The following is a 16,499-nucleotide window of genomic DNA, read 5'->3' as shown; positions in this document are numbered from 1 at the left end:
TTAAGTGCCATCTTTTTTATATGAAAAGCATTTTCAGGTGAAACATGGTTTCATTTTGCAGGGCACTTGAATATGATAGAGTAAGCACTAGATGCAGTAGGAAGTGTCGGATCTTACTTGTCCGATCACTTGCTCCCATCTTTTTCTGCACCCTCTTAAATCCTTTTTTGCATCCTTGTGTTAACTTCTGAGTGACAGGTCTCCTCTGAAGCCACAGAAGGTGCTGGCCTTAGGGCAGAGCCCAAGCGTGGGACCTGGAGGGGGTACCTGAAGTTGGGCTCCAGGTCCCGTCCCCACCCACAGAGGTGACACAAAGACCAGATCAGTGCAACGATGCTGCCAGGTTATAGAATTCTCCTCAGTGCAGCCGCACAATTTACTCTAAGAATGATTCTTATAGACCTTAAACGTTGCTTTTCTTTGAAGTAAATGATCTAATATTTATGATTTAAAACATGAGTGTGGGTTGTTCAGGATTTCAGGGTAATTCTGTTAATTATCTTTAAAAAAAGGAGAAATAGGCAAACCTTACTTTTTCCAATAAAGTGTGATATTCTAATAAACTTTTAAGGTACCAGAACAAATATCTGAAATTTCACCTTTTTATTTTTTGATCGTTTCATTCAAATACTTTGGTTGGAATCCCTCTAATAGAGATTCTGAGATTTGAAACAAGATAAAATTTATGGAAGTACAAATGTGTGTGTTTCTAAGATACCTTTGTTTTCACTGTGTCCTTAAATTTATCGTAACCTGATAGATTACAAGCAAATCATAAAATCTCCTTGTTGCTGCATACCAGCCTTCCAAGATGCCGAATACTTAAATATAATGGAAGTATCCCAGAAATGGTTGCAACTGGGCTACATCATCTAAGTATTCAGAACAGAGGAAGGTTTTATCATATTAAAAAAAGCTTCTGTATATATTCCTCTTTTATTTATAGTAAGTATATGGACCTGAATACCTTGTAGTCCTGAATTTATTTTAATTGCAATGTTTTTAACGGAGCTAGTAAGATAGATTGCTTTATGCTGTGGATCAGAGTCCACATAAGGGGCTTCCCCCAAAGCCTTGCTTACAAGAATATGAAGCAGGTCAGGTCCAAAATCCTTTCTTCCAATATCTGCAGAGACATCTCTCAGCCCATATTCATGCACTGTGGGGAAGCCACAGTACTTTTAGTCCCATCGGAATATGGAGGGACTGCTCTGGTCCATTCTCTCCACCTTTGAACACCCTGAGGGGTGTCATTGCGTCACCCTCACTGAACAGTCACTCTAAGATAATTTCGTTTGCAATGCGATAATTAAAAATCTCCTTAACAATAAGGGGAACATCCTCAAATTCAGCTGTAGCCAGAAGAGCGGTTGCACGGTGCTAGGACTCTGCAACTGCATTTTTTAGAGCAAACCATAGCCGTAGTCCACCTGGTTTCCAGACAAAACATCAGCCTTGTTTAAATTTCAGAATTTTTCTTCCCTTTTTATGGTAGGGATGGGCAAAGCTTGTGGCCCTAAACAGCCAGCTGCTGTTTTTTTGCTCCTGACAGCATCCTGGGGCCAGGAGTCCATCTCCTCCATCCTTTGCTACCTAGAGCTGGGTGGGAAGTTTGTCTGAAGATCCCCTTCAGTTCCTGACTTGGGAGCAATTATTTCAAACTCTGCAGACACACTGCTGCATGCAGGGGTCACAAAATAAGATCATATCCACAATTGCAGGGAGTTTAAAAGAAAGCTGAGATTTTGGAGCACAATTTAGGCAGGAGGTGAAATGTGGATTTGAGGAGCCATAATACTCACCAGACCTTGGTTTCAGCCGAGAGTCCATGTAATTTGAGGAAGTGCCTCATGGACTTCCTGGCTGAGAAACAGATTTTGCTCATTAAATGTGTTAAATAGGGCAAGATTTTAAATCAAGACAGAATTTATTCCCCAATTTTGGCAAGACAAAAACTTTTGAGGACTGATAAAGTAAGGAAATACAGGCAACAGTATTCTGCAGGAAGATTATGGAGGTCCGGGTGGCCAAGCCAAGGATGGCACAGGCCTCACAGTAATGTATACGCTCATAAATCCAGCTGTGGCCCTCTGCCTCCTATTTTGCAGCTCTAATTCTCTGTCAGCTTGTATTGCACAAGGGCCATAGCAAAGATCATCTCTCCCTTAGGCACCACCAGGTTTTTCATTACGATGGATATTATGTGCTTATTTTACACAGCATAAATGTAATAGGGAAAGGCTAGGATGCAAATAACTTTGTGTTATTTTGTGCTAACACAATCTGATAGTAGTAGCAAACAATTTACTTTCCTATGGCTTTTTTGCCACCCTTTCTGCCATTTCTGCCCACGTGAGGGTCAACCACTAGAAATGCGATAGCATCTCAAACCTGTTGTTCGTGTCATTGGGCTCTTGCAGAGAAGGGGGCTGCATGGCTCCGCTGTTGGTCCCATCAGCGTTCGCTGGTGACTGACAGACAAGCCACTCACTGTTAGAGAAGCCAAACTCGGACTTGCTGCTGTGCCAGGACAATGGGATCAATGACTCCTGCTGAAGGGGACAGTCCCTGTTTTTGTTACGTTGCCAATGGCTCCTCATTTCAGAGGCAGCAGCTGGGGCAGCCTGGCTGTGTGTCTGGCTGTGCTGGCGTAGGACAGATTGCCTGCGCACCCCTCCAACAGACGGTCCCTCTCCCCTTCGGCAGAGGCAGTCGGCGGCAGAGCCAACATCACTCCCCCACAGCCCTTTTGCAACTTCCGATAGTCTGTGCCACAGCAGCTGCTAACGCCACCGACATCTAAACCAGCTTCCAAGTCTGCCTAACCCTCATCTTGCCTCAAAATAGAGCATGTACGTTTATGGCAGGAACACTTGTTCAGCTGCTGAGGGAAGCAGCTGAGCACCCATGGCAGTGGGTGCCCCAACCCTCCCCTGGCAGGAGCCGCTCAGCCTGCCGTCTCTGATCACTTTGCCAAGCACAGCACAGCCAGGAATCGCTCGCTAAAACCTGTCTCTGCGGCTTGTGGCTGTGAGCTGTATCTTCTCGGTTGTCCCAGGCTTTGCCCTGTCCTCAGCTGATCTCCTCATGGGTTTGTAGCACTATTTACAGTGGAGCCCATCCTTGTACCCTTGTGCTGAAAATACCCAAATGCTTGCCCTACTCGTAAATAAGCACCTTTCAAAAGAAACCTCCAGGTTCTGCCTGGATACTGAGCTTTAAATTGTGCTCTCCTGCTTACGCAGAGGTCAGATGCTCCTTTTTGGGGTTGAACTACAAAAGAGGGCTCTCCAAGGGAATATTTACTGAGTCAGACAGGAAATATTTTCTCTCCCAAATAAATTCAAGCATTTGATAGAGCAGATGAGAAATCCTTTTCCCTTATCATTTCCCTAGCTGAAAATCTAAGTTTTGTTTGCCAAAACCTACACAGAACTAGAGGATTTTGTTTTAGTGAAGAGAAAGCCATTTCTGTTGATTTTGTGCTTGCAGGTGAGTATGCCAAGGGGCCGCGTGTATTTGTGTCAGCATGTACATTCGTGTGTGTGTGAGAGAGGGAAAGAAAAACATAGGTATGATTTTATGATCTCCTACATTTGTTTCTTAGTTCTGGATATTTCCACCTGCTCTGCTATAAATGACCATTGTTGGAAATTCAGTGCTCAAAGGTGCCTCAGCCCTGAGCATGTCCCTTGGCTGCCGCCCCCCTAGAGCCCATTGCACCCCCTCATCACTGAGCCATGGGCTGAGATGCTTGGGTTAACCCAGGACAGCACAGGGGATGGAGGTTCAGCTGCCTGCTGGAACAGAGACTCCGTTTTCACCAGAATTCAGTCCTTCCTCCCCAGTGCACAGTGTTAACTTCTGGCCATGCCTTTATCAAAGTACAACATGCATACTTTTGCTCTTGCTTTTTTTGATACACTCTTGACAACACCACGCCCAGAATTTAGGATCTGTATTAACTGCTGGCAGGCTACAAATTTTCTTCTAATTAAATATGACCATTTGAAGGCTGTCAGGCTGAAAAAGGAATTTATAATGGGTCATAATTCTTAGCTTATACTTTTGAAAATAATATAAGTATTTCAAGTTCATAATTCAGTTTTAAATTGGCCTCAGACAGTGACCATAAATACCAAACTTCAGCCCGAAGCAGACCAGAGTTTTTCAGCCAAGTAATAAACCCTTGGAAATAAGAGCCGATGTGGCATTTCTTCATCCTGTCTCTGCATTTATACAACAGACTCAAATGAGAAGCTTTGGGTTATGATTACAGTTCTTGAAGATTTCCTTAACTCCCATTTAATTTTAATCCTACGTATTGAACACAGAGTACTGGATTCAACTCATTATTACTTGTGTTCAATATTAATGTAGCTATGAATCTAAGCTATGGCAGAACCTTTACAAACTGGAACATTCATTTTTTTGAAGAGATGTTTCTCCACTTATAAATACTGCCGCTATTAACGTGGATACAAGCAAAAATACAAGCAGGACATTCGAAGCAGCTCACTTTTGAAAGCACAGATTTAGGGCTTGATCTAAAGAATGTGCTGTCATTTCATTTCATTTTGAAGTTACTTAACTCTGGCTTTTCAAACCCATTCTCCTCTCAAAAAGAGGAAGAAAACCCACAACAACAATGAGTTTTGAGTAGAAATGTTTTGAGATGTTAGTGAAGGTTTTAAACTTTTCTGAATTTCATCTTGATCCTTCCTTTTGGTCAAAAATGTTTACTGAATGTCATCTGAATTTGCAAAAAGCAAAAAAAAAAAAAGTTTTGATCATCTTGAAAAACTTTTTGGTTTTGGATTACCTTTATATATTTTTTTTGCACTTACTGTCAAACCAAAACCAATTTAAGTATGTTCAACTCTACTCAGCAGACCCTGGATTCTGTTCAGGAGGCAGGTAAGTCATTTTAGCTTTCAGTACCTCCAACTCACTGTCTTCAGAACAGAGGAGATACATTGATAACCTCTGTAGATCATTCCTGAGCTATTGGTGGAAATTGCTATAGAAGACCATGATAGTAGCAGTATTGTTCTATAGCACCCACAGAAATTAATATATGCATGAATGAACATTTTTTATTTGATTCTGGTAATTATGGCTTAATTCTCTATCTAGTCTGCACACTCTAAAGGATTAATTTTGCTCTCCATCTGCTTTCTCTCCTAGCTTTGTTTAACCTCATACCTGTGGGTTTACGAGTGGTGGCGATTCAGGGGGTTCAAACAAAATTGTATCTGGCAATGAACAGTGAAGGATACCTATATACATCAGTAAGTAAACATTTTTAATTTTGTTCTCACTGAAATTACGGTAAGAACTTAGTAAATGACTAATTTACTGTTCCAAGGGATCTTTTAACCTTTTAACAGCAAATTCAGTGTAGTGGTGATGCTCTGTTTTGAGGTTATTACTCTATTTCCATTATGAATACAGATGGATGTACAGAATCAAATTATGGTGCCTTTGATGTATACTAAATATCCTGAAGTGTGAAATTTAAAAAAAAAATAAACCCACAACCAAAATCCCAAACAGAAAGGATGCTCTCTCTTGGTTCACTGTGGACTTACTTGGTTCATCAGTGTGGAGTACAGAGGAAAAAGGACAAGTTTGCAAATCACATGTATGCCTGAACATGTTTTATGTCTTCCCATATAATCTCTGTTACAGTTATTAAAAGGGATTAGAGAAAATACTTTATTTTTGTTTGGCCAGGATTTTTAAATAGAATTAGGTACCAAAAGCTTATGGCTTCAAGTTGGTGAGTGAATAAAGAAATGTTTTATTAGCAGTTTTGATGAAGAATGTCAGTTAATAATTTTCACTGGCATTTCTCAAGAAAGCAAACAGTGTTTTTATGAAAAAAAAAAAGCACATTTTTTAAAATTGACCATTTTCAATTAAAAGCATTTAGTTGAACTATGCTCAGGATTTTTAATTATAAAGTCTTAATAGATCTTTCTCAAGGAGGAAAATAGAGGAAAATGTAATTTATTATCTACTACAAATTGTTCTCTTCTATGAATGATTCCCTTAAGGTGTCTTTAATACTGATAACAATTAAGTAAACTTATTCAAATCTCTCACTTCTTTTGCAATCCTGACAGCTGGGACAAGGAGCAGCTTTGCATATTTTTCCTCTTGTATCTGCCAGAGCAAAAACAAATTAGAACAGCCTGTGCTTTGGGACAAAGTGAAATTTCAGTGCACGGCATCAAACTCCACTTTTCTTTTTGCTCTGGCTATTTGCTTAGTGCGGTTAATCCACAGATCTGTTTGCAGCACTGTAGCCACACAGCCAGATCATGCAATGTCCCCTTAGTCCTATGGAGTCACGGTCCTGTGACTGCACAGGGTCATTTACAGTTGCACTGCAAATGTACATTTGCACCATGCGTTTTCATTTCCATCAGCATCCTCAGTTCCATTCCACCTCAGGGAGCATTACCTCGAGTCACATCTCGGGGTGGGACAGAGAAGTTTGTACATAAAGTGAAATTCCATCACCACGCACAGCAAACATGCTCGGTTTGAGTAGATCAGCTCTTTCATTGCAGACATTCTGGAAGAATCGGATTTATTTTTGCAAAGATGCAGCAAATGGGACGGGAACAGATTCAGCCCACTGTTAAGCTACAACAGAGCTGCTCATTGTGAGGCATAACCCTGAAGTCAAAGGGACCACTGAGAGAATGAAATATCACTTCTAGTATCCCTTGGTGTGAGGAGTACCAGAAGATAACCCTTAGTTTGATTAAGTCCAGCTTTTAGTTTGATTGTGTATCTAGGCATCTTAGGCAGAGCTCAGAGCTTCACTTTGGTTGTGATTTTTGGTATTTGCATTGATTAGGAGCAGTTCTTCATGTGGTCTCATATATTACCATGAATAGTGTCTTCCTTGAATCCTTTAGTATCTGTGAATTTAATAGTTTATGTGGTTGCAAAATTAACTGGTGACATCCCTCTATTTTCCCCTTAGTAACAATGGTCCTTTTGTTCTTTATTAGGCGGCTATATTTTCTTACATTTATTCTTATATCCTTCTTGAACCTGACAGGCTTGGCCAGGCCTTAAACAGACTTTTGTCATGTTGTTTTGTCTCCTGGTCATATTTCTAAATACTCTTCTAAAAGACAGGTGTCTATTTAATGTAGATCTGCTTTTCTGATGGAAGTTTCCACTCAAGTTCTCAATAATTTTGGTTTTATCACCTGATGCTTTCTGCTTTGGTTGTTTTGTCTTTTACAATAATTGCAAGAAACTGTCTTGGCAGGCAAAACCTACTCACGTCTCTGTCGATATGCCTGGGAAATGGGCAAGGGCTGGTGAGGAGCATCTGCCCTTACTTCACCTGCTGTGCAAAAAGGTTGCCAGAATTGGAGTTCCAGCACCATTTTTTAAGTGTTGCTAGCACTTCTTTTGCTGATAATGGTCCTTTCAGCAAAAGATACAGTCTGACAGTCTGATACATGGGAAATTCGCTCTATATTTTGGGCTGGATTCTTGGTTGATGTAAATGAGTCCCTAGAGACCTCAGCTGATTTATACCAGATGAACCTGTTCAAGAGATGCCAACAGGGAGTCCAGGGAACAGATCAGCTCAAGTAAATGACATCCATCTACACATCCTGAGGGTTTCCAAGCCCTTACAGGGATGTGTTCCTGATGGGATTTGTCAGGAGCAGACAGATGGCAACATGGGACTGATCACGAGCAAGAGCCCCAAAACACACTGTCAAATTCCTGAAGCAGGAATATAGACATGTACTTAAATTGTAGATAACTATAACAGATAGTTGCACCGTTGCCAGAGAGAAATGAAATTATCATTAATGTTGCGATGCAATAGGGAGAGAGAATATTGTGGTCTGTGTCATGACCGCTCGCTCTTGGTTTTATTCTGACTCTGGCACTTCAGTCATGCTTGTGTCTGCACAGAACCCTTTCCTTCAGATTGCATTGCCGAAGATTATAGATTCATTTGGTAAATGGTTTGAAAAACACCCTACTGCCATCCCTGGTCCTCTCCGTATGCTACTGTCTGTGCCTTTTAGCCTGAAATACTTCCACAATGCTGTGCCCAATAAAGAGGCCATTAAGTCCATGGCAATTACCTCACTGTAAATAGGTAAATAAGACATCTGGCTTATGGGAGGATAAATGGAGGCTCAGCTAAGTGCTTTCTCACACTCACACAGGAAAGCACATTAGGGCTAGCACACCAGGTGTCCCATTTCTATGCATCTTGCACTAAAATGCAATATTAAATCACAATTCCTTTTCCTTTCAGTGACTGTGGTGAATTCTTGTGTTTTGTTCCATTTTTTGGGTTTGGGCTGTGCGGCAAAAAAATTGACTCTCTTGATTCTGAGTGTTGTGCATATGTAGAAAATATGTACTATCCAGAATCCATTGCAGTTGTTGGCAGATGGAGAATATCTGCGGATCTAGTTTGCTAATTTGTTGAGCTCTGGCTTTGGCCTTGCCTCTTCCTCCCTAGCAGTCTGCCAGGATGGGGATCCACATATCTGACCTCAGAGATAGTCTGCAGTGTGGTTTGCTTCTGATTCAGTGACTGTACTCAAGAATGAGATGAATTTGCTCCATGAGAGGGGGTCAGTGATGTATAATAAATCTGCAGAAAACACGTATCTGTAGTTGGCTGCCAGAATTTATAGATAGTTTGTGGCATCTGTCAGTTAGAGCAAAAAATAATATCTTTAATATAATGATAAAAGCTCCTCGGGGACAAGGCAGCAACTCAGCTAAGCAAAAAAAAAGTTAAAATAAATATATAATAATATAAATTTCTTATAGAAGCACATTAAAAGTCCAGTCATTAAAAAGACTGCAGGGAAGGGAAGTGACTGCGACCTTGGTCCTCCCCACAGCCGTGCTGCCGCTACTCTCCCTGCTCTGATCAGCGTCTCTCCTCTCTGCACTGGCTGGAAAATGCGTCTTCATATCACAGAAGAACACCACTCTTTTTTTTTATTTTCTGTAGCCAGTTTCCTACCAAAGTTGATGGGAGTTGTGTGACTGCATCTCCCAAACTGAACCTACCCTCACAATTTTATTTGGAGGCACCTTGTCAGGAGGTATTTGAAGCCGTAGCTCTTCCTGCTCTTTGATGCTTGAGCATCCATTTGAGATGAAAACACAGGGTTTGATTCATCCCTTCTTACACCAGTGTCATGCTGCTGCAAGATGACTTAAACAGTGTTATGGCACCGCTCTTTTACATAACCACGTAATGAATCATGACCTTTTGTATTTTAGGATGACTTCTATTTTGTCTTATTTTTCTTTCTATGCATGACCACGTCTTTCAGATGACCATCATATGTACTACGCATGGGTGTTTCAGGTCTCATATCCTATGAATTCATTGTGTTCTTTTGTTGTATTGAACAAAAGAGGGAAAGATATTTTAAGGATCTGTTTGTCAGACATGTAGTCCTAGAGCTATTGCTTTCTCCTTAAAGCGATTGTGATGTGACGGAGGAGGCTCAAAGTGATACAGAGCAGCAGCTGAGTGAAGTTCATTAAAGGGAAGGCATGTAGGTAGGTGAAGAGAATTGGCTGTACTACTTCAATTCTTCATAGGCTGAAATATGACCCAAAATACAGCAAATTTTAAAAACAGCCTCAGAATATCTAGACGTGTGTTTTCCATGAACCATCATGTCAGAGTTTTTAAAATCATTTAATGATTGTCAGAGAAATGCATATTTATCCTGTAGAACATTTCAGCCCATGTAATTCTGTGCTTATTTAGCCTGGACACATTGTCAGAAACAGTAGAATTAAATATGTGCTGCTCATTGCTTCCTTCTGGCTGATCTCAAGAGCCATGCAACTCAGCTCATAAAGAACGTCTTCTATCTTGTCTTATTCTGGGTTCCTGTGATTTGCCAAAGCATTTGATTTATTAGTGTCATATGCGACTGGGCTTACAGCTTCTCCCAGGTTGGATAGACCCTTGTCTAAGAGGAGTCCTTTGCTCTGGCCAGGTGTGGTAGAGGCCAGTCTGTCCCTTCCTCCTGCAGCCTTTCAACTTGTTTACTGGAAGTTCAGGGCATTCAGTTTGTAGGGTGGGTATTAGGAAGTGTGCTACATGATGGAGTTGTTTATGCTTGCTTTGTTAGCTATTCTAGGATGTCCAATATGTTTGCGTTAATAGAGCTGCTGTACATGGCTTAATTTTGCCATTGCTTGTCTGATGCGCTCAGTACAGAGTTAGCATGGGTTTAAGGAGCACTTTGATATAACACTCTGTGCAGAATTTTATATATAATTTACCTTAAAAGAGCATTCAGCTAACATTGTCCTCTATATGTAAAATAGATTGTCATATGTAAGTTGGGTACCTGCACAGAAAGTAAATATTGTATGAAGTGTGCACGTTGATTATAGCCAAGAGAAGTGAAATGTGATTAAAGTCTCAGAGTGATTCAAAATTGGTTTTGGTGAGTTGGAGAGAAGTGTTTGCATATTTTAATACTGAGCAGTGCAGTGGAGTCCTGCTGCAGCTAATGGGAATGGCTGGGACATTTATAATGAATTACTGGCAAAGAGCATTTTTCCACCTCAGGGAAATAGCACAAACCAAAAGATAGAGGAAATAATCAAAAGCTCCATCTAGTTAAATTTGCATGTCAGTATAAATCATTTTTTACCATGAATGCTCAAGTGCAGACTATACCTTAATATAGTTCATTCTCTTCAGTGACAGGGTCTCAGGTACAACTGCAGCACTTTTTTCTTTCCATTGCAACACCTTGCTCTATGCTGCATAAATGTGCAACATCCTCACAGTGAGGAGGGATGCTCTGACTCTCCCGTGACCCGGTGTCGTGCTGACAGCCCCGACTGCCCCCGCTGACCTGCAGCAAAGGTGGGAGAGGGGGCAGGCGAGGTGTGGGATCAGCGCTGGGACAGGAGCATGCTCTAAGGAGTTCCCCAGGCATTGTAGGACCAGCTCAAACTGACAAATGTTTTCTGACACCTTCAACCATGGACACTGCTCTAAATTATGCTGGCAGCTAAGCTCAGCAAATGCAAACACTTGTACCTTGGTTCAGTCTTACAGGAGCATTGCAGCACAGAGGTGGATGCTGGCTGGTGCCTGGCATGGGATAAGCTTGCTGAGTCTCCATGCAGCATCCCAGGCTCCTGGCACTCCCTGGCTCGGGCCATGACCACAGGCTCAGCCCATTACCAGGGAATCAGACCGTGAGCTTGTGGAGTTGGTTGTGAGCTGGACTGTGCCTTGCAGCATAGCTGCAGAGCCTGCTGCTCACAGACTTGTCTCCCACTTGCTAAAGGGACCAGCACCTGTTGCTGAGCTCACTGTGGCTGTCTGTGCGATGGTGAACGCTCCTGGGGATAGGCTCCCTGGAGAGGGGGAGGGGTTTCCTGCAGCAGCTTTTCCTTAATGAGATATGTGCTGGTCTGTCTTAATCATATGCACTGTTGGTAAGTGGTGGGATAGAGAGGTGGGTGCTGTTTGGTTCAGGTGCTTGTCTCTGCTGGGATCAGTGTGATTCCAGATTTCAGGAGACAGACTGCCTGCTGTCTCCAGCAGAGAAGGGCGGGGGGCATCACCCTCACATAGGAGAATTATTACGAGACTCAGCAAGTCTTGGAGCTGTCATGCTGCTTTTCTGTACAAGTCATCCCCTAAGAATCTGAAAGCCACAGAGGTGCTGTTGTGCATCCATCCTTCACTGCAGGTGGTGGGAGCTGAGGTTATTCAGCACCTTTTCTGATGAGGCTTTGTAAGAGGAACCCAAGCATGAGAAAGTGATGCTTCAGGGCTGGGCACTGCACAGATCCTGACAGATCTCCAGTGAGATGCCTGTGCAATCGTTTCCTAACAGGGCAGCTGTTAAAAATCAGCAGTGAAATTGCTGTTTGTGCAAGAACAGTTTCAATGTACTATGAGATAAATAACATACAGGTGAAGTAGATAAAAGACTAAAAGCGCATCCACTCTTGTTAGTAATTTGCTAATCAATGCTAAAGGCTTTGGATGAAAAGAGTGAAAAGAAGTCTTTATAAGCTCGGACTTCAGATGTTACTTAGAACGGAAGTTTGGGACTCAACAAGCTCAGAAATGTGGCTGAAATAGCACTGTAGCTCATAAAGCCCATTTTTTTCAGTCCATTGTGCTGCTCACTGGGGTCACAGAGATAGAAATCCAGCATGATGCACAAAAAAAAAAAAAGCCTTGGCAGAATTTGGAGCTGGTCCTGAGTTTGATAGTTTGGCACCTGGATCATACACCACTTCCTTCCAGCATCGCATTTTGGCCCTGCACCAGCAACAAGGAATACCAAGATCCAGGACTTCCAGGCTACTTACAACTCTTCACTGTCACGTTGCAAAGCATGTTTGGCAAGCGAGAGTTGTAAGCAGATAAGAACTAGAGCAGACGGCGTGAGTTGCAAAGTGTGAGAATAAGAGCATTGCCAGGTTCTTGGCGTGTTCAGCTGGGACTGTGTATTCAGATCGCCAAACAACCGATTATGTTGCTATGATTCAGCAGGAGAAATGCGCTGCTTTTCTCCCCTAAGTTTGATGTGGGTGCTACACGTTGTGACCAGTGGTGTAGTTGCCTGTGGAATAAAATGTGTTCCTGCTCCCTATAGGGCTAGGCTCTTCTGCAGTTTGCTGGGAAAATACGTATGTCAGTATTTACGTGGATTTTTGAGCCACTACTTTATTTTCCTGATAAGCATGAAATATCTTCCAAGATCAGAAGCAAGATAACTTTCTAAACCATTTTTTCCAGAATGTGGCTTAATTAAAAGAAAATACCATTATGAAACCTCAGCTTATTTCCTACACTTGCCTTTGCTTCTAGAAAGCTGTTTGCTTTCTCTTCCTCTGCCCAGAAGGGCTTCCCCTCCCTCTCGTGCTGCAGGTTGAGCTAATGAGCAGCTCTTGTCACAGTGACTCAGCAGCACTTCTGGCTCGTTACACTCGCTCCATAACCTGCGGATGAGATGGCTCACCCCGACGGTGCTCACAGCCTGCTGCTGGCTGTAAATGCCCATGTGAAGATGAACATCTAAACAAGGATGCTGGAGCTATCAAAGAGAGTCCCCTGAAGTCACCCCAAACCAACAGGAGGTGGTCAGTACTGGAAAACAAACTCAGAACTTGAGTAGAAACTAACCCTGAATTACGCCGAAACATGAGGATTCATCACATTTATTAAATCTGCAGGAAGTGTTTTCCACTAGCGCATCGTTCAGCTGGAGAAATTGCAATGAGCTACCAAGGATGCCATCGTTTTTGTGGCTTCAAATATAATTTAGGCAAATTCTGGAAAGAAAAATGCTGCAAAATATAACGATGTCATGTTTGGCTTAGAAATATCCTGAATCATAGCTCACTAGAGGCTGGGGAAGTGTGCTGGGAAACTATTTGGATAACTTTTTTCTATACTCTCCCATAGGCATCTGCAGTTAGCCAACAACAAGCCAATGGCTTGAGAAGGATATGCCCTCACTGGTCAGTCCTGTTGCTGCGTCCTGTTGATATTTTCTTTATGGGTTGGTTTTCAGAGACCATTTTGCTCTGCTGGGAAATACCCTAAAGCAGGGGTATAAATGTAACTACTCCTACATTTATACAGTCCTAAAATGCCCTTTGAAGGCAACTGCGAGGCTGATGTGGCCCCCGGTGAAAGTGAGTTTTACGCACCTGCCCTAAAATGTTAGTTAACCCTGGCTATGCAGGGAAAAAAGTGGTTCTGGTGAGAGTACGGGACCGGGGTGAAAATGGGCCGCAGGGAAAGCTGAACCAGGAGATGGAATTGTGACTGTTCCTGCATGTGTGTTCCAGCGCCTGTTCTCGTGTGTGCCTGTTGCTGCAGGGCAGGACCCGGAGCTTCAGCTGTTGCTGTAGTGCTAGAACAAACACAATTTGGCAGCTCCTGTGCTAAAAGTAAGTAAAGGGCAGTTCAGTTCCCCAGAATAACTATCCATCAATCCAGGCTGGCATCATCAACAGATCTGTTGTGTGGGGGTATTCAGAGTGACTTTAATAAACAGATTTTTGTGTCTTTTTATCTTCATGTAGCCCTGCAGTTGAGACAGTGCTAAGAGGAAGTGAATTCAGTTCCGTTCCTACTTGGCAGCCTCAAGAGAATGTTTACTGCTTTCTGGCCATTTACATCCTTGCAAACCCACTGAAAGCATCCTTTTCCTGGCAGAACTTTTATTGCAAGTGATGAGGTGCGAAAACTGAGAATCCAGCTTGACTGTAAAAATTCAAATTGTATTTGTAGCTTTGTCAGTCAAAAGGCATCTTTTGAAAAGTCTACTAAGCAAAACCAATGGGGAGTCAGTGGGGAAAAAAAAAGGAGTCGTAATCCCCAAGGTTTTGAGATTTATGGTTGCTTTTGGGTACTTTAGCACAACTGAAGGGGAGTTTCCAAATGTAACGGTTACTTCAGTTGCAGAGAGCCTGAACACCATCCTCTTGGCATGACTTCTCCGTACTGAAACCAGAGACACCTGGATGAGTCCTAGAAAGCAGTATAAACATGGTATGTGATAACAGAAGCTAAGCAGGGACAAAGGGAACAGAAAAGTCATCAGATGTAGATTATGTCCTTGAAGCCTTGGTTTCAGAAACTAACTTTTCCATATATAAGCTGATTCTTGGAGGTAGGTCTGCTGAGTTCCTGGATGGAATAGCTAAAAAGGGTCTGGGAAAGAAAACAAATCTGTTGAATAAAAATTGTATCAAGAAACTTGCATTTCCATACTGAACTGCTTTCATTGGGCAATCTAGGACTAACAAAGGAATAAAAATTTAGAATGGGTTAGGGACTCTTTGGATATAATGCCAATATAATAGCTTTTACCAGCAGATTGGATGGCTTAAATAATTGAAGAGATAAGACCTTTCCTATTTTACGTTCTGTGGATGCTACAGGTGCTAGCACATTGTTTTTCATTTTTGCAATTTTACCCAAACAGCACTGAATATTGAGCGGTATGGTTCTTCTAAAATTAAATCCACTGGGGAGCTAAGTAAAACAGGCATGATAATTGGTGAAGTACTGTTCTGTTTATTTAAAGCCTCAGGAGGTATCTAAAAATCAGAGAGCTGGTTTCAGAAGCACAGCACAAGAGGCTGGCTGCTTTGTAAAGCAGCCTTCCCTCCCCTTACTGTGATGACTTTGAATGCACATTAATGAGGGAGTCAATTTAGACCCTCCATCCTCATCCCCAGAGCATTTTCAGATGGTAGAAATCCTATTATGAGAGAGTAGCATTCTTCTTGAACCTTGAGCATTGGTAGGACCTTGCATTTGAGCTTACTGAAAATGGGCAAACCTCAAAGGATTTATGAGGCCATGTTTCCTCGAACGACAACTCCAGAATCTCATGTTTTAACAAAATGTGCCTAGCAAACTGAAAAGAGTGGGCTGTTCCTTACCCTGCCCGGTACCTGCAGCATCCAACTAAACTGGAAGACCTACCATATTTTTAAAATGAGGGTATCTTGTGGAGCTGCCACACAAATTAGGAGCAGAATTCCATGAATCTGAAGGTTTCAGTTCAGGTTTTAGGCAAAAGTTTGCATCAATTGTCATTCCATTCTCATTATTTCACACCAGTGTGCTCAGATCTAGAGGAGCATCTGCTGCCAGCTGAGCCATATTGACACTGACAGAAGGCACAATAAGCTCAGAGTAAATAAGTGAATGAGCTGAAACAGAACAAAAAGCCAAAGAAATTCTAATAAGTGGAATAGACACAGTTCAAAGTGCAGATCTGTTCCCTTCACCTGATGAACTTACAGTTTAATGAGCTTGATATTGCAAACCCTTTCTCCTGTAAGGAGAGCAAGCAGTTTCTTGACCATCTGCCAGAGGAGGAATTAATTTATCTGAGCAAGATTTTCAGGATCTGGGCAAGACAGCCATTGATTTGCAATATGAAATTTCTGTGCGATCAAAAAATGAACAGAGCATTTAGGAGGCCGATGAAGCTTAATGACTAAAATACATCCCTGCTTGCCTGGAGACAGGTCCCAAGGCCTGGAACAGTCATTAGGAATAGGAAGAGCAGCAGACCTCAGTCCTGGATTCCCCAAGGGTTTGTTCAGTGTCATGGGCAAGACCTGAGCCCTTGCCTTGGAGTCTTCTCTGGAACTAGATGAGCAGGGCTTCGTTTTGAGCCATGCAGCATCTGGACTAATGCTTTCCTCTGAAATATTAATAGTTCAGCAAGTGGAGAACCAGGTGTTGTGTTGTTCACAAATAATTCCTCTCTTCAAGTGCCATATACTTTTGGACATTTGCTTTTAGGACTTCAAATTCTCTGGCAGACCCACATGAAAATCTCTAATTCTCCAAGTGTGGGGGAAAGTTAGCAGCAGGCTCTTTCTGCAGTGCAGTCACAGCACCAGGAGTGTTGTGAGAAGGTTCACCATACTTCAGTACAGCATCCTTT

At 42.2% G+C, this 16,499-nt stretch overlaps 1 protein-coding gene across 7 annotated transcripts in view; it reads left to right on the top strand.

Annotated features, from left to right (window-relative positions):
* The window catches only part of FGF13 (fibroblast growth factor 13), a 312,624-nt gene that overhangs the window by 253,260 nt on the left and 42,865 nt on the right, over nucleotides 1–16,499 (top strand). For all 7 annotated transcript variants that reach the window (XM_065643581.1, XM_065643578.1, XM_065643579.1 and 4 more), the window contains one exon: nucleotides 5,188–5,291. In XM_065643581.1, the coding sequence (XP_065499653.1) occupies nucleotides 5,188–5,291 (104 nt within the window). The remainder of the gene's footprint in view (nucleotides 1–5,187; nucleotides 5,292–16,499) is intronic.

The sequence above is a fragment of the Caloenas nicobarica genome, chromosome 12, assembly GCF_036013445.1.
Source record: "Caloenas nicobarica isolate bCalNic1 chromosome 12, bCalNic1.hap1, whole genome shotgun sequence".
Lineage (NCBI taxonomy): Eukaryota > Metazoa > Chordata > Aves > Columbiformes > Columbidae > Caloenas > Caloenas nicobarica.
This window is presented reverse-complemented; position numbering and strand designations above follow the sequence as displayed.